Source organism: Lissotriton vulgaris, chromosome 10 (genome assembly GCF_964263255.1).
Source record: "Lissotriton vulgaris chromosome 10, aLisVul1.2, whole genome shotgun sequence".
NCBI classification, from domain to species: Eukaryota; Metazoa; Chordata; class Amphibia; order Caudata; family Salamandridae; genus Lissotriton; species Lissotriton vulgaris.
In genome coordinates this window covers 705,620,804-705,640,301 of record NC_141698.1, presented here as the reverse complement: position 1 = coordinate 705,640,301, position 19,498 = coordinate 705,620,804, and the positions used below count along the sequence as shown (strand labels likewise).

At 45.6% G+C, this 19,498-nt stretch overlaps 1 protein-coding gene across 7 annotated transcripts in view; it reads right to left on the bottom strand.

The window, feature by feature from the left end:
- PARD3 (par-3 family cell polarity regulator) overlaps window positions 1-19,498 on the bottom strand; it is a 1,412,997-nt gene that overhangs the window by 599,966 nt on the left and 793,533 nt on the right. For all 7 annotated transcript variants that reach the window (XM_086941535.1, XM_086941533.1, XM_086941537.1 and 4 more), the window contains exon 12: window positions 14,489-14,527. In XM_086941535.1, the coding sequence (XP_086797661.1) occupies window positions 14,489-14,527 (39 nt within the window). The remainder of the gene's footprint in view (window positions 1-14,488; window positions 14,528-19,498) is intronic.

The following is a 19,498-nucleotide window of genomic DNA, read 5'->3' as shown; positions in this document are numbered from 1 at the left end:
GGTGATGTATTAAACCCAGATCAGTTGAGTGGGGGTGAGTGTTTGATTTGCTCAAACGCTCCGTCCATCATCCCCTTTTGTTTCGCAGAGAGAGAGAAAGGGGCAGGGAGAGATTGGTAGTGGATTTAAGAGACATGAGGTGGATTTAAGACGACTAGCCCTCGGTGTCTGGTGTTCGTTCCCACATTTAACTTGACCAGCCGCTGAGCAGAGCTTTGGGCACCAGCACTCATTTCTTTTACAAAATCGACCCTGAATTAAGAAACAAAAGGGATTGAGTATATGGCTCATTAATGCACGTTGGTCAGTCAGGATAGTGTTATGGGTGGGTCCACGAAGTTATTACAGAACATGAAAAGATTAATACCAGTTTAAATTATGCAAATTTCAGGCAGGGCCAATGCTATATTAAGATCATGTCAGGTAGATGGCGTTTGAACCACCACAAAGGATCATAAGTGGGCTCCAGAATGCAACAAACACAATTACAAAATGCCTTGCACCAAGGAAAAGACAGCTTCTGAACAGCAAAATGCAATGTTGCCTCAGGCTCTAAAAATCCATGCTTTGAAGCTGGTTTTTGCTTTGTTCAATGCAGCTGGTACCTAGGTTGGTACCGCAGATTAGTGTACAGTACATTCCAACAAGACCGGAAGAGCCTAGATAATCCAGTCACCTAGACTGCATATTTATTGATTAAAAAACCTTCAAATCTAGGGAGAGGTGTGGCGCCGCGGCCAGGGCGTCTGATGCTGCAATCTGGGGATCACGGTTCGATCCCCGGCTCCGGCGGCAGATTAGCTCAGCACCATGTGACCCTGGGCAATAGCTTGCTTAATCTTCCCGATGGCCCCAGCGCCTAGAGACCCTTACGGGTGATTGTTCGCGCTTTACAAATGTGGATTATTTTCACAATTAAATACATCCATCACAAATATGAAACTAGGTACAATAATTGCGGCCTTTTATTTTTCATTCAGTTGGCATGTAAAAGTGTTGTTCTTTGGTCATTTGACAGGGGGCTTCCTAGCAGATATTGTTATTTGAGTTTTTATAAGTGCTGCAAATACTCTTTTGACACGGATGAGGGGAAAGGAATGAAAATCAGCATAATAAACAACTAGATGATAAGAAATATTCCCGTGTGATGGGATCCAAAGACCATATCTGGTGATAGAACTTTGGAGAACAGCCAACTGGGTGCGGAGTGGGCAGGAAGGAACGGGCATCTGTCCAACAGGCCTGGGTCAATGCATGAAGATTGACTTGCCCATGGAGGTTAACCATATGTCAACTTGTAGACATGGGGGTTTTCGACCTGTATTTTAAAGTCAGGCGCATTGTTGAGAGTGCCATAGAAAACAGCTCTGCACATTAAGGGTGGTCCTTCTTCCAATTTTCTTGCAGAGAGCCAGACAAATGAACTGCAGGATATAGTTGGGCAGACTTAGGCATCCGGTAAGTAGATAAGGACTGAACAACTCAGCCAGGTAGTCAGACGCTCAGGCCTTGTAAGACTATGGATGAGACGGGTTGATTTGAAAGGTGTTCTATTATTTACTAAGAGTCAACCGAGATATCAATGCAGACGTGATTTGTCTATGGTTTTCAGCTCAATTTCTAAATAGAAAAACTACTTGCACTGCAGTCTGCACAGGAGATGTGTTGGGAACCACTGCGCATGAGTTCTAGGTTTGAGGTGATTCGTATTCAAGGGTGAGTCCTACTTAGCTTGTTGGTACATTGTCCACCTGGGAGAAGTCAAGTGTCCATTTCTTGAATAAAGTTAGGTTTGCCCAGATGTTCAACTCCAGGAGAATAAAATCTCATTTAGAGATTAAAATAATGTGCAGGACGAGGCTTAGTAGGTTGGAAGGGAAGGTGGTGAGGCACTATATTAGGGGTTGTACACCACTGCTCTGATAAAGGTGCTAAAACAGGTCCCTGTGATGGCCGTGCAGTGGCAGCCATGACGCAAAAAGACCATGGATATCAGACATTTTAAAAAGCGTACCTTCCTTTGAGAAGTGCACCTGTTAAGACATGCATACAAAAAAGGAGGGAGTCTAGAGAATCTGCCTGGGGGGTGGAATGTTGTGGGAGAACACACTCCGATTGTTGTGCACAATGGGTGGTGCTCTGGTCTGTGTCGGGGGTTTGGTAGCAGGACACTTGTTTCACTGTAGTGTCTACCGCTTTATTTACATCACACCTACTTTAGGATGTCCATTTATCACAAACCTATTAATAAGTGAGGGGGGGGGGGAGCACAGACAGAAAGGACATAGTGCTGTGGGCCATGTAAAATCTGTGCATCAAAGGGTCTACATCTATGCAAAAAAACGCTTTGCCATTTTGAGAAATTAGAACGTTTCCAGGAACTTTAGACTTTATTCAGAAGAAAATCCAGTGAACCAAGTACCTAAAGACAGCCAGTCGCTATTAAAGCTGCAACCAGCACGCTTTTGTTGGAGCAACGCTGAGGTGTCATGGCTTCATGAGAATAGGGGGACCCTGCAGGATGAAGTCCTCTCAGGTCCACAGCCAGGACACTGGGCAGCACTTCCAGAACCAGGGAAAGGTCAGATGTGTGGGAGGGAGCCAATCAGGAATGTGCATGTAAAGTTCTAGTGGAGACCAGCTCCTCAGAAGTAGAGGAAAGACAACTCAAAGTGTTGATAAGTGCATGCACCGGACTCTGAATACTCAGTGCTGAACTTAGCCCTCATCATGAGACCACTGCAGCTCGCTCCACCCATTGCCCCTGCCAGCACTGCCAATTACAATTCCTGGCCCTAAAGTTATAAGAATGACTTGAGAGGCAGCTATCAGTCATTTTTGAATATATAGTACATTAATAATAAACTGTAGTTCTACTCATCTCTAAATCTGACAGATAGCGCCACCACGTGGCAGCTCTCGAAAGTGCAGGTGTTGACAATTAAGCAAGGGTGAGGAGCCTCGGAAACAACCGTCTCAAATTAAGCACTGCGAATACTATGTTTCCTCTTTGAATCCACAATATCATAACTTGAACAACTGGCAACAGGAGGTGAATGACAACATCCCCTTCTCCAGCCATCATGATTACTCGCAAGGCCTCAGAGAAACGCAAGATGCAGAACCAGCCTGGCTGGCTGCATCCCCCTGTGGAGGTGGGCTGGGCCAATGGAACAATCCTCAGGAACCTGGATCAGCGCTGAGCAGGCGGTGCTCGGATCAATACAATGTTCCATGTTAATTGCTTTGCAGCACTTTACTTAATGTAAAACATAAACAGGCTTCGAGGACATTTCGCAAAGTCTGTCAGACTTCATATGTCTGGTAAAAAAAAATGCCAGCACAGCAGCTACCGTACATGTAAATCAATTGCCGTGGGCGAGGTTCTTAATTAACGGTAAACTCGCTTTCATGTTACACGACTGTTTATGCCTGCACTCATAATGGCACGAGCGTTCCTATTCCTTGTAATGCAAGCCGGTGGAGCTCGGTGGATTTCAGAAACCCACACACGACTGTGGCGCGCGGCGCTCACGCCTCTCGAGTCAGAGACCGAGGCCTAATGAACTCCCCTAGGACAACATGCACCTCAGAGACTCCACCGCCGTCGAGGCCAGTCCCGCAGCAAGAACTCGGGTTGATCATTTTAGGAAATTTCCAAAAGGTTGCGTCAAAAGATGCCCATCGGTTGAATGACGGTTACAAAAAAAATCTAATGTTTCAGTTTGTCCAAGTTATTTTTACAGAAACGTTTTCACATTTCAACGAGCTCGAATGCTCTGTAACTTGCCAGGGTCTGAAGGCGGACAACTCGTTCTACACGAGAAACACGTACATATTTAGTAAATCACTGTTATTTTTGATCATCAGAACAATTGCAAAAGTATTTCTGGATATTTCTCTCTGGTTTACAGGAAGAGTATTTTGAAAACGGTTTCAAAAGCGCAGATCGTTTCATAACAAAAATGTCAAATGTGATTGATGGGGGCACTGCAGTCGTCGTTTTGCTGACTGGAAGGTTGTTCTTGGGCTAGACTTTTCAAAGAGCCTCCTTCATTCATTCACTCGTCCCTGCAGTCGACCGTGGAAATCAAATAACTCCCAAGGGTTAAAAACGCACATCTATGTCCTCAGTTAATCGAAATGAGGTTGCACTAACAATGCTGTTGCACACCCTCGTCCCACATTCAATTCTCTTCTTGCACAGGTAGTCCGAGTCAGGCAAAAAACACAAATCATACATAAATACACCATTACATTAATAAAATAGGACCCAATTCAGTAAATTGATTAGAAACAATTTAACAACAATGATCCTTTTAGTTCCACCCGAACTTTCGGTCGAATATATTCAAATCAGTGTATCCACTTTAATACGCTGCAGCGAGAAGTCATCCATTCCCAAGCAGATCTTAAGGAGAAATTTAAATATTTATCAGAAAATAAAATCCGCTCTTGGTCAGAATGACATAGGCCACTGGAGCAGTACATCTAAAGGCATCCTTTCGCAATTCATATCACAGCTGCACAGGCATTCCACCGCCGAAGATCTCATCACTCTCCCTGGTACTGCAGGTAACAAATGAGTGAAGCACTTTCTGCCATATAAGGGCAGAAACTTGTAATAGTTGTCCAATACTCTTAAAGCGCTGTACTGCACATAATCAAATTATCACCGCATGATATCAAGATAATTCAAATTCCCTGCGATATGGGTCTGGTCTGCAAATCTCCAAACAATTTTTAGCACCAATATTGTGCATAAGGCCCATCGTCCCTCCCGGCACATAAAGAAGGCATTGCCTGGTTCGGGGGGCGTTTGTGGGATGACCACCACTGAGAGAGGCACGAGGAGCGGCCCGGCATGCTGGAGATGAGCATGTGGCTACTGCGGCCAACAGATAAGAGCGGGGAGGACGAGAGCGTGCTCTCGTAAACCTCGGTGACCGTGCTGCAGGTAATAGGACTGGCACTGTTCCAGTGAGGGCTGGAGACTCCCCCCAGACAAGGGAAAGACGTGACTGGATACAGCGCCCTCCCACCGCATTGAGGGTCACCAAAGGGTCCTCTACGGAGAGACTCTGGGACAATCAGGCCTGACTGTTTGTGCTGCCGTGGCCCAATAGCTGGGCACTGGGCAAGCAGGTCAGGACTACACAATACACCTCACCACCAGCAAGTTGGGCAAGACAAAGAGAACGTTGGCTACTGAAGGCCTTCTCGTGCAAGGGACTAATCTTAAGTGGAGGTCTTTAACCACTGTAGCCCCAAAGGAGAGAAAGGTCCATAGCAGTAGGTCGATTATGAGATGTGAAGGGTCATCACTGGCACAGGCCCAAATGAAGATTACTAGATGGACAGCACAGTAACTCCACGAAGGCTCTGGGTGACAGACCTGGCTGCCCAGCATGCCATGCTTTCAGGAACATTTGAGATCTTACAAGCTATGCAAGTCTTGCATGTGGCATTAGAAATCCAAATCAGAGAGGTCAGGGTTGAAGTTGTGCTCCTACAGCAAGATCTGCATAATGTGGTGGAGAGAGTCATGGAGTGGAGGTGAAAATCCAAACTAGAGCGGAGGTAGCCCAACTGTCCTCAGTGTCTCGCGCTCTTGAAGATCGCGCAGAGGACTCTGAAAACCAGGTCCACAGAAGTAACCTACAATTTCTGAGCTTTCCTGAGGGGGCTGAAGTAGCGTCCCCAGAGACATTCCTAGGACAGCAGATAACAACCTGGGCCCTGAAAGAGATACTCTCCTCCTGCTTTATAATTGAGAGAGCTTGCAGATCACTGATGGCAAGGCCCTCTCCCAACCCCCCGGGTGCTCCACCATCTCCAGTGATAGTTAAGTTACTAAACTATAGAGACATAGTAGAAATTCTTAGAGCACCAAGCACAAAGGAGGAAGGCGGTTTGAGTCTACAAAATTCCAATATTCTCAGATTATACCAGGAGAGTACACCCGCAATGCAAATCCTTTGAAGCTATCAAATGCAAGTTGAGGGCCCTAAGCTATGTTACATGTTTCTGGTAGCCACTAAACTCTGAGTATGCTATGACTCTAAATCACTCTGCTTTGACACCCCATATGCGTTGTGGGGATGAACAAAGTAGCATTGGCCTCTACGATGCAGCTCACCCCTATTGGGCTGACACAAATAGGATGGGCAGAGAGTGAGCCAAAGATAGCACAAGAGGCCGCATTAGACAAGGCAGTGCATATGGGAGACTCCTCTGAATCCTCAATTTTGGACATGGAGCACGCTAGGCTGAGCCATCATACTGTGACTGGAGAGGCCCTTGGTGCACCAGACCACTCGCAAGACCGTGAATCAGACACCTCCCCTGGGAACCATGCGGGGGGGCCATATCGGACAAACAGAACCAGAGTAAGACCGCCAGGGAATCCTAACTCATGCATGGGTAGCATATGACTTGCTCCGACAGCAACACTGCATCCATCTTTACTTTCTTTGTTCTGAGGGAGCTGGCTCATATAATGTAGCCTAATTTACACAAGTTTAATCTGTATTGTTCATTGGGGTGACAGATGCCTCTGGGATGGAAGTGTGGGGTGCTGTTGGGTGGGTGGGGGGGGGGGGGAGATTCAGGTTCAGCCCTGTTGGCCATGTTTCAACTAGCAATGAATATGCTAGTCAGCCTGTATATAGACTTGGTGCATTACACAGGTCAGAGACCTGGACGACATCAATGAAGAGACCTCTGGACCTGGTCTCCCCTTGGGCCCCATAAAAGACTTCTTGTCCCACCATGCCTGCCCCTAAGATTATGACATGGAATGTCAATGTTCTAAATGATAGGATTAAAATAGGGGCCGGTCCTGGGCTTTACCCAAGTGCCACACCCCAGATGTTCTCTTGCTGGAGACTCACTTGATGAGCACCAAAGGCCCACTCCTGGCCCGATATGGATATGAGAGAGTATCACGCAGACTACTCCAGAGGATCATGGTGGTAGCTATTCTCCTACATAAACGTATACCCATGGTAATCACCCACACAGAATCCTATACCCAGAGTTGAAATTTAGCAGTGATGTACAATGGGGGTTTCAACTTAGTGTGTAGGTTCCTCTACAAGCACTACGAACAACTCTCAATACAATGATGATTTTAACACGGTGATGTTACCCGGAAAAAGACTGTTCAAAGTCAACTGGACAAGCTCAAGACGAAGAATCATGACTTGTGGACTGGGGTTGTGCAGTAGCCTATGTGATGCATGGGGAGCTTCAAACGTGAGGGGGTTGGAATGAACGTGCACTTCTGTTGCCCATAATAAAAGATCCTACATCGACATGTTCCTTTTGCCGCCATACATATGGCCCACACAACAGGAGCTTATATACTGCCCAGGGCGATCTTGAATCACTTGCCCATGGTGATTCATGGGGGAGCTCAGACCACTAATGTCTAGGCTTCATGCGTGGCAAATAGTGGATAAAGAGGTTCAACATCACCTGTCTTTCCTAGTACTTAAATGAAGGGGCGGGTCCCTCTGGGCAGCAGGGAAGGCCTATATGAGGGTTGTGACGTGATCGTACCTTTGAGCAAGGGACCGCCAGACCCTACATCGATTAGTGGAACTGGAAGCCTGGATTGCTCACCTTGACTTGGAATCAGGTGGGGATGTGACAGGTTCATCAGGTGGCAACTGACAGGGCTTCTCTAAAGCTGCTCTGCCTGGACGAGGTGCGCCAAAGCAGGATCGCATCCAATAGCCGAGTTTATGAATGGAGCGATAAGTCCAGCAAGCTCCTTTATTGGCTGGCCACCCATGGTGCAGTGGAGAGGGTGGTCACAAGTATTATGGCACCTACCTAAGGCAAGGTAACAGAAACTTATGGAACTGTGAATGCATTTGTGGAATACTACTAAATGGTATATGTCAGGCAAGTCAAACTACTGCAAGAATCATCTAATCCCCGGATAGCGGATTTGTCCCAGTCAGTATCGGGCATGTGAGACCAAGAGAGCCCTATACAAACCTATTGACCTGGAGGAACCAGAGGAGGCCTGCACAGTATGAATTCCAGTAAAACACAAGGGCCAGATGAGTTTCCAATTGAATGCCATCTGAGATTCCGAAAATCCTATCTCCCTGCACTGTTAGCCATGTATAGCCAGACCACAGCAAAGTGCCGCTTTCCAGAGGCACTCAATTTACCAAAGACTGTGGTAAATTGTAGTGAACTTAAGCTTTATACAAAGTGTCTGGCTAACAGGCTCCTTAAGGTTATTCGGACCTTGATCCATCATGATCAGAGTGGCTTTATACTCCAAAGCAGTCCACGACACTGCATTTGAAGGAGGTACTCATCAATGGCATAGAGGCATCTCCTGGTCGGCCCTAGAGCTATTTACTTATTTATTTTGAGAAGGCCTTGATTCTCTCAACTAGGATTTCCTTCGGGAGATACTTAGGCGGCTGGGCTTAGGGCCAAGGTACATCTCTTATGTGAGGGCACTATATATCACTCCTGTGGCACAGGTGCGTGTCAGAGGGATCCTATCTTATTCCTCTCCTGTACAGCGGGGCACTTAACAAGGCTGCCTGCTATTTCCCTTGATCTTCACCCTGGCAATAGAGCCACTGGTGACCTGGGTGAGACGAGACGCACAGTTATGGGGGTTTCAGTGGGGAGACGACTTAGAGGACAACATAGCTCTATATGTCGATGCCAAATTGCGGTTTGCTTCCTGCCCAGAAACCTTAGGACCACGGCGATTGCAGAGTCTGGATCTGTACGTGTAGGTGCCTGGTCTGCATGTTACTTAGGCTAAGTCCCTGTTAGTCCCCTTGTCTGGCAGCATAGGGGATTCGGGTGGGGTACCCAAATACGGGTGCGCAAGTGGACCTTCCAATACTTCCTCACTCCTTTGGTTGTAAAGATGCAGAAGAACCTTGTCAAAGAGCACCCTAGCCTACAGACCTCCGGGACCCCATCCTTCCTTCTGCAAAAAAAAAAAAAAACCAACAATTGATGGACAGAATGCTAAACGAGGTCATACATTCACCCCAGTACAGAGATCTGGGCCTAAATCCATCTTTTTTTGCTCCCCATGGCATTCCAGTTTAGACCAAGCCATATGCAAATCAGTCTTGACCCTGTTCCCTATTGGAACAGTCCACCCCGAACTGCCAGTCCAGGTCCTTTCTGACCGGTTTCGGCGTATCACCTGTCCTCAACCAAGCTAGCTTGACTTGAATGGCATGGAGAGCACAGGACCTACGCCTGGGAATACCCGTCCCACTCAAAGTAGCAAATGCAAAAAAGAATTGCAACACCATCCCCGAATTCATCGCTCCCATCGCCATCGACTTTAATCTCTACATCTTCCTAGGAGACCTCAACTTTTACCCTTGAGAACACCAACACGGCTGACCTCCTAGAGAGTATGGTCAACCTCGGACTCAAGCAACTGGTCACCGACCCCACCCATATAGCAGGACACACGTGTGACCCTACATTTTTCAGTCAGCAACGGAGTAAAATACACCCACACTGAAGAGTTCCCCAGGGCTGACAACCACTGCGTCCATGTTGTCATCTCAGAATACCTCAACACCCACACCACCAGCAAAACACGACTCGGTTTGGCCATGCTATACAATACCGGATTGATTTTTTGCCGGGGCAGGCTATCCCATAGTATCCTTGGGAGGGTGGTGCTCTTTAAAATTAAGGTTCTAATACAGTTCCTGTAGGTCCTCCAGAACTTGTGATTCCCGGGAAGTGGTTTACTGCTGTCCATGTGTGCATACAGGCTTACCTCTAGCCCCACGTATCGCCTTTGGGAAATATGTACAATCCACCTATAATGGAGGCCTTGCCACCGCCAACCTACATCTTTACTACTGGGTCTCAAGACTAGTGGGTTTGAATGATTGGATCAGGCGGATCCTGCCTGTTGGATCATGATTTCCAATATGGACTGCAAGACTATCATTGCCCTGTTGTTCGGACCCCAATAATACAATCACTATATCTCTTAAGTGGTACTGCTGACATGGAGTTCAGGAATGCATTGGAGGGGGTGGGAGAGGAAGTTCTCTCTGTGTACCCACTCTAGAAAGGCAGAAGGTTGGGACAGGTGGCTGGACTGAAGGGCTTCTGCAAATGAGACCTCAATGGGATCTCCAAGCTTGGAGACTTGAGGCAGGGCTGAAATACGATCCTTCCTAGAATTGAAAGTGGACTTCAACCTCCAATAATCTCAATTTTATACATTCCTACACCTTCGTTATGCATTAATGTGTTATGCAAAATGTCTTGAAGAGGTGCAAGCATTCAGTTCCATGGAAGCCAAACTACTCATGGGGCACCTAGGAAAGATCAATAGGGTGTAGATGGACGCACAGCGCTGTTGTTGATAGTATCCAAATTTGTAAGGTGCTCCGGAGTATCACCCTCCGATAGGGGGCGTGGAAAATGCTAGAGGTAGCACTACTCAATGTGAGAAGTGTCCTCCGGGCTCCTCAATAGTCCTTATATAAAGGTTTCACCAATGTATACGATGAGAGTCAAGTTATTTTGACAATGCTTGTTTTAATTATTATTGTTCCATCTTGTTATATTCACAAGAGAATCTTTAGTTCAGAAGGATCTTTCATTTTTACAGAATGCACTCATATAAATCCCAATGCATTTCGGCATTGCATGGATGCCTTCTTCCAGCGGATAAATGTCTGTCTGTCATAAAAATCTCCAAGCGCCTCCATGTAGGCCTATAGTCTCTACATGTGGAAGCATCCATGATCCAGTGGGTAAATTCTTGGATAAATACTTTCAACCAATTGTCACTTCCACACCCACTTTTCTGAGAGACACTACAGACTTTCTCAATAAACTGAAAACCGTGGAAATAGAAGATTTCAGTAACTTAATTCTATGCACAGTAGACGTTACATCTTTATACACGTCCATTCCCCACTCTATGGGAATAGAAGCAATAGAACACAGTATATTAAGGATAGAACTGAACCAGGACCTGAAACTTTTTTACTGGAGTTACTAGAATTCAGTCTACTCCACAGCTATTTCTCATGGAAAGATGAATGGTTTCAACAATTGACTGGACACCCAGGCCCCCCTGACCATTCACAACGCTGCAGCAGCCTTGTGATTGGTTTTGATCGTCCTGGTTTGACACTCAACCAGGGAACGGGGGCCTGGGCGAGTTCTTCATGCAGGCTGCAGTGCAGCCTGCATGGAGAAGGGGAAAGTGCGCATGACTGATTTGGGCGGCTCGAGAGGGCTGACCAAACAGTGACTGCGCACTTGAGTGGACAAACCACTGCCCCTGTCCTGCTCAAAGAGCAGAGAAGCCCCACCCAATCACCCGCCAACAAAGCAGCAGGGAGCTGCCTAAAATTATAACGCAAAGTTATCATCATTTTAGGTTTCTGCTTCCCACTGCTTAAAAGCAGTGGGGTAATGCTCCTCTCCCATTGCAGAGGAGCCGCACCTGGTACCGGAATAGCTGAGAACAGCCCTGGTATGGATTAGCAAACTCATTGGGGACAGACCATTTTTTGACAGATACAGAATAAAATATGGATATAGAGGCTTTCACGTTTTTTGTATTTCATATGCCGTTTTTGGGGCGATTTTATATTGGGTGTACTTGACCCGAAGATGTCAGAGCACTTTACATGAGCAATAGTCATGGACTCTTTGCATGGAATAGGATTAAAACACATATTATACAACGCATAAGATTTGTTAAAGTAAACGATAAGGCTGGGTGGATGTGTATGAGGCAGCCGGTAGTCGGGCAAAAAGGAGGATAATAGGTGAGAAGTAAGGGATGAAGAGAGTTGAAGCTGGGGAAATAGCATTTTTTTTTACTTTCAATATATTGTCTCCTTCCTATGAAGAAGAAGCTTCTTAATTTTGCCTACACCTCTTTCAGTCTCAATTTAATTCAAGCCCCCTTTAATACAGAAGCAGCAAAATAGAAACTAAAATGTGTCTAGGTCTTAGAAGAGGTTTATGAAAACCAGTGCTAGAAGCCTTTGACCATAGGCGAAGAAAAAATGTGAACTCAATCGAGCCAAATAAAACAACCATTCCTTCAGTAGTGTCCATCTTGCTGCTGAAGACCCTTCACACAGCAGCGGTGGGGTCAGCTCAGGAGCTGCCTTTGCCTAGGAGCAGGTAAGAGCATATTGTGATGCACTCACAGTAAGCACTGAGCAGCAGGAGGAATGGTGAAGGGCACTTCACACTGCTCAGTCCCTCCTCTGTGAGGACATCCCCTTCGGCACTCGCTTGCTGCAGGGTTGTACTTGAGAAAGAGCCCCAAGCCATCAGTTGAGCTGATCCGCCTGCTGCTATTAACAGTAACACGGCAGGCGAAAACACACTCATGTCGATTTTGTGCTAGCTCATGTGTTAGTGAAGAAGAGAGGTAGTGCAGCTCAGCAGGTCCGGCAGGAGTGGGGTTTTCATGATTTGACACAGAAGTAGAGGATGAGAATGTAAATGAAACATACACTTCTGGTGAACCTTCTCTGTAAGGACCCACCTATGTCCATGAGTATCCTATGCGCCATTTCTCTCTTCTCCGCCCTCCACCCCACAAATGATGTCACTCTAGGCCAGTGCTACACCCTAAATGGACTTCATGTTTATCTTTCTTGGAAGGATAGCATCTATAATTATCCACACCTAGATGTAGACTTTAGATCTGCAGGAGTCGCGGGGGTATAGCACTGAACCAGCTGGGCGAGTTATGACAAGTGTAACCAGAGCCTTAGTGTCACCGCAACTGTTCATGCCAGGTTCACGGTGTGTAAAGGAAATGACCATTGATGACGGCCCAAGTTTCTCTTTCATATTTTTGCTATCAAGATGAACAACATTTTTTAATGCACTGTGTCTCGTGATTGCGAGGTTTCGAAATTGCCATTGTAAATGATAATTCCTTTGATTTATGTGTTTTTCAAAGCAACACATATAAAATTATTTGCCATTTCTAATTCTAATAGCTCAAACTATGGCAAATGCGAGACCACTTTAATGGTAGTCGCGCTCTTTTCTTTAGGTGCTGCTCGCCGTATTCAGGTTACAGTGAGGAGCGTCTACAGAAAGGGGTGCGGCCAACATGAACATGAAAGCGCATATGGGGCGCTTTCACATAAAGTGTAAAAAAAAACAAATAAAGCTTTTGTGGAGAGGTCGCTAAAGTGAAAGCGGTCCCGCTGTAAATTAAATAAATAACTAAGCATGGCCGCTAAAGTGAAAGCGGACCGCGTCGTAAATTAAATAATTAAACGAGCACAGCCGCTATAGTTAAAGAAGACCGCCCTGGATATTAAAACATATATGACTAATAACAATATAACAGGTGGCAGTGTGATGGGAAATCGTGGGTGGAATAGGGAAGACATTAAAGAAAATAGTGCTCACCCACTAGCTAAAGCAGACCATGTAACAACACAAGTAAAATGTCCAGTTGTTATGGGAGGGTACAAATGCAGAAAAGACTGTACCAAGGAGGGACCACTAAGCCTATTCACTAATGAAAAGCAACGATTTTGAAAAGCCAGTAACAGGAGCCACTTGAAAAGATTGGTGGGAAGTGGGCGGAGATTCCATGCCATACCTCAATACCGCATGCCTCGCAGAGCATCGCAGGCACTGCCCAGGCTCGACCTAAAAGTGTTGAGTTTCTCGGTCAGACAAAATAGTTTACATTCTTGTAACAACTGAAGATCATCATCTTCCTTTCTCATGATCCCAGTCTACAGCATCTGCACCGATGAGACTCCTTTACAACACATGCTTCCAGAATACTATACATTTGTGACCTGCCTTCGCTTAGCAGTGCTCATTACTTGCTGTGGGAACTACGCGATTCGGTTGTATTTTTCCTTTGTTAATAAACATATTCAGACTTCTATTGGCCTAAAGGAGAGTTTCTTTGTCACGGGGTAAAAAACTGCACATTTCTACCAAAAGCACTAAGAAGACAACTGCTCACCTGTGTCTGACAGGGGTAATGTGGGTTAGAGAGAACCTGTACAAGGTGACACACTAAGGCAGAGACAACAAATATAGGTGCAAAGCCATACCACTCGCTCCACATCTTCATTTTAGGATTGTAACGAGCCGCCTCTATACACGAGGGAGCTACCCCCCTCCCCGCAGAGCTCGACTGCAGCAATAAAGAACGGATGCAGAGGTTAAGACAATTCATGCTGGATGAATGCTTAATTGCCTGGGCTATTACAGTACAAATTAGGTAAATTTACTGCTAATTACAACAAGAATGACTGTACTTCCAGTTAGAACGCTTTCTTTTACATACTATACTGCACGTATCACCACAATGAGGCCAAAGATGCTCATCAGCTCTGAATTAATATGGAAAAAAAGCAGTCTAAAATCCAGAATTTAGCTCTGGGGACTCATACAGCTCTCTGCATATTCTTAACAATGATAAGAAGGACACAGCTCTTACCAGTTCCCTGGGACTTGGAATCCGGGTTGGTTCTGCATTCTGAAAAAGAAAGAAGGCACATTGGAAAAACACCAGCTAAGCAGATGGCAACACACTAGACAAAAAAAAAAAAGAACATGATGAGGGGGATTCTGTGTTTCACAGGTACGGCTATAGGTGGGAAAGTTGCAGGGAGTGGGACATTAACATTTTAAGTGGTGAATTCCGCTGGTTCACTTATACCAACGAACAAATGTATGCAGACATAAGATTCTGCAGCCTCCATTGCCTGAAAGAGAATGGCAGGCGAAAGCTTCACAGAGAAGTTTGAGGAGTAATAAAGGGTACCTTTTTGATAGGCAATGATATTTTGTGTCTTAATTGCCCCTGCCTTTGAAAGGATCATATTAGTGGATTATTGCAAGGCCTGAAACACTGTATTGGAAGTTTTTGGATAAAAGCTCAAACATTCTGCTGCTTTTAGGCCTTCCAGAGAAAGACCTCACGCCTCGATAAACATGTGCAGAAATGACCAGTGTCATGATGAATGAAACTAACACAATAAGCCCAAATCATAAAAACAGTCGTAGAAATTGAAACCTGAAAATGTTGAGTCAACTTCAGGTCTGTGCTCCATGGACAAGGCTTGCTTGGGCAATCTTCCCCTCTCGCCCAGACACATGCTGCTTGAAACCTGAGATCCATCCGTCCTACTGTGGTCTGCCCACACCAGTTTAAATACAAGGGCACAGAGGTCGGCACCAGGGTACTGAGCCCACATTTTCACATATCCAACGCTACCTCGGTGTCGGCGCAACCAAACCACCCCTGGATGCATAGTGAATAGAAAACATTCTTCGGCCAAGCCTAGTGCCTGAACGATCACGGCGGCAGTGCTGAAGTACTAATAAACCCTGTAGAGGCTAATGTGGAAAGAATTGGGATCCGTCCAATTATAACGAGATGTTCTTACTTATTGGACGTGTATTAAAGGACACAACGAAAGCATGTTTAAAAATAATAAAAAATAAAGATGCAGAATGCCATCCTGCGACAGCTGCCAAGTGATCACAGAGTGAAAGCTTCAGTCCAGACTTGAATGAACAATACCCAAAACAAACTCGAGCAACTGAAGGCCCTGGATACAAATGTGCTATTGGCCACAAAACTAGGTTTGCCTTCAGTTGCCCCGTATAACATGGGCCCACCTAGCACGCTGTCGCACTCTACGCCCATTCTCTGATGCCATCTCACATCAGAGTCCAATTTTCCTGTCACATCCCCATAGCATACTTTTTTTCCTTTGTGAAAAACCAGTCTCCGGCACATTCGTTCCCTCCTCGGGTGCACGGGCCAATACAAACAAACGCGTGGAGGGGGCGGACGCCGGCCTAATGACGTTCACCTTTGGCCCAGAAGAAATGTAATTTTGGCCTTAAGTCCCCACTTTAACCGCATCTACATCACAGCATTTCGGTGCAGGAGATGGACGCTGCTCGAGGTCTCCCGGGCTAATGGTGGGAGCTTAGGCTGACGGCTTGTTAAAGGCTATGTGTGCCGGAGATCACACAACCGTCTTCCGTGCAGCTGGGCTCCCTAGAGTGCTCGGGCCGTTTACAAGCCGTTCCAACGTGACCGTTACAACAGTTGACAACTTTTCTCCTTTTTACGATCTCCAGTGGTCCATTGTTCGGTACAAGGGCAATATAGGGAACGCAGATGGCCCAATTAAATAAAAGCGCCTTTTCACTCACCTCCTCCATTACGCTGCCATCTTTGACTCAATCTATAGCTGAGTTGCCGAGTTAAGGCGCTTAATGAGAAGCGCAGGATCTCACGGGACAATACCAGTGTGTGCTCATTCCCAAATATTTTTTTTAGGAAATTAAACAAACGTACTACTCCAGTCAAAGTCAGCAGCGGGAGGAAGAGTTTCCATTTCTGGTTGGAGGTTGGAGGTGCATATAAGTTAACAGATGAACACCACCGCCTTTCATGCCCGTATTGTTGTTAAGCCCACACAAGTGTAAACCATTATACATTTACTATTATTTAACCAAGTAATTACATCCTGAGTGTACAAGATGAAGAATTATTTGGAAAAACTTTCAAGTGTTTTCTGCTGACTGGAAAACGAATTTCTAACACAAAAAAAGTCCATTAAATGATCTATACTAATTAGAGGGGCCGTCTCACCTTGCTGGGTTTTTTTAAGCAACGTTGCACTATCCAGATATTTTACATGTAATTGACTTTCGCAAGACAGAACACAAAATTGATGGGCTCAAAGAGGTACTATGGAGTTCTGAATGCACCGTTGAAACAATCATTGGCATAGCCAATAGGTCTCGCCTTTGGGGCCTTATAGGTGTTTAGCCATGCAGCACGTTAGTCTGGGCGCTGTGCCACCAGGGATGAAAGCGCTATACAATTGCCGCACACTGTGCACCCTTTATAAACAGGAGCCTTCATCAAATGGTCTGATTTGTCAAAAAATTTCGAGGCAGTAGGTACTTGTAGCATCATTAGACACTCAATGTCAGTAAGTTGCAATGACATCATACCAAGACCACCACTGTCAGGAATTGGCAAACAACATCCACTATCAGTAAGCAGCACAGGTAATATCCATAGACACTCACTGCCAGCAAATAGAACTTTGAACAACTTCAAGCATTTATAGTCAAATAGTATCACTTGTAATATCCCCAGATACTTTTTGTCAGTAGGTTGAACGCATAACACCCAACATCTTCCACTGCCAGAAACAGGTACCTGTAACATCAAACGACACTCGCTGTACAACTGTCTGAAAATGGCATTTATAATATTGAGCTACTACAAGCCAGAGAAGGGCGCTTGTAACAGTACAAGAAACACCGTCAGTCAGGTGAAATTAAATCAGAATCAGAATTTGTAGAAAGTGCCACGTAACAACACCCTAACACAAAGGAACAGCTAAATCTGGAGACATCTCACGTTATAAAATGGGCACCGGTAACATTATTTTTTAATTTCAGAAAATGGCATGCACTGCATCTCAAGGATTCGAGCACGAAAAAGTTGCACTTTAAGCTTCCTTAACATATTAAATTACAGAAAGTTTCATTCATGGCATCTAATCATGAAAAGTGACACCTGTATCACCCCAAAGCACTAACGGTTACAAAGCAAAATGTGAAAAGAAAGCGGTTAGCCAATGCATCTATGCCAAAGAGAGACCCTGAATAACGAAGTACATGGAGCAAATATTGTGCAGGAGTGTAAGCTTGAATCAATGCATGGCTTTGTGCGGGTTCTTTCTGGTGCAACAGTAAAAAACACATTGTTGGTGAGGGAGGAGCCTGGGTGCATATAGGTGAACGGTAGGGGCGTGGCCTTAGAACGAGTGCGGGCGAATGAATTACCTGGATCCCCCCATGACAGAAACGTTGCACGGAGCTCACAGAGGCCAGATCCAGATGTCGGATGATTACCTCCCGAGCTCAGCCATGCACCCCCTCCGCAGCATGTCTTGCTCCACCTCCTCCACCCGCTACCTGTCTCTGCAGGCCAAGATCACCTGCGCATGTCGCTTCACAAGCAGTAGTTTTACAGATACTGCTGTCGCAACCAGATCACCGCCTTGCCCTACACGAAGTAGAGCAGACTGCTCAGCAGTAGCACAGCGCCCCCCCAGGGCAGCGGCGATAAGCAGCACAGTCCCCGACACATGCCAGACATGGATATCCAGATAAGACTGTGGAGAGTCATTACCCAACCTTTCTGCACCTCTTAACGGAGTGGTGGCCACTATTTTAAAACGCCCTATTTTCAATGGAAACAGATCTTAAGTTCTGTTCAAATAAACAAAGTCAAGGAACATCTTCTCTCTAGAAGTATTTTTAGTTTCTAAATATTACAAAGCATACTAACAAATGGGGGAAATACTTTATGGTAATGTTTAGAGCAAAGCATACTTACAGCATGAATGCTCCATTTTAATATGGAAAGATGACGGTGCAATTTGTCTCAGGTTTATTGTGTAAATCACACCCTTGTCAATCAGATCGGTCTTTCCTCGTGCAGCCAATATGGGGCAAGGGCAAAAGAGGCACTGGGAGCCCGGCGGGGTGGAACAAAAGCCCAAGTCGGCAGTCCTCAGAAACTGCTCTTTTTGAATCAGGAGCCGAGGCAAAAGAAAAAGTAGTGCACCAAATCTAAAATAAATGGCCAAAAGTGAATGGATCCATGTAATAGGGACAGACACCAGGGCGGGAACAAAACAGCCAAATGACAGGACAAATGTGAAATATTCACCAAAGAAACCATTGGAATTTTGAAAGGCAGACAAAGGAAACAATGAAGAGCGATGGGCGTGCTGAAAGTCCACAGAGAAGAAATAGCACGTCTCGAGAGACCACACTTTCGGTGACTAGGCTCGGCTTAAAAAGGGAGGGTCACAAGGCAGCGTTCACACTGACTGGAGATGTATGTTATTAGAACATTGGAATATTGATAGCTCCACTGAAGACAATAGAGTGGCTCTGGACTTATAATGGCTAGTATAAGCCTTCTGCTCTAACATTACAATGTTTGTCTTTCTATTTCTCTCTCTTTAATTTAGAAAATTCTACCTTCAATGGGTGGAATGTTCTAATAGCCTCATAGTCTTTCTGACTTGAGCTAGACCGGTTGTTAAAGACCCTCTCCCTCATTATCCTATAACGGGTTGAGGGCCTTTAACAACCGGTGTACCCCTTGGCAGTGGGCTTTAAGCAAGGCCACTGGAATTGTGCAGCTGCTGCAATATTCGCATAAGTACACATTTGCCACATAATCCATCATCTGCTGCATAAGCTGCAGATTTTAACTAAAAAAATAGTTTATAACTCAAACACTTCAAAAGTTACAAAAAATGCAGCAGCATTTTGCAAGGCTCTTAAAGCCGATGGCTGCCAATATCTACCAGGTATAGTACCACTCCGGCGCGTAGGTGCGGGATCCCAGGCTCGTCAGCCCGCTGCTCAAGGGAGCTTTAAGTTACAAAGA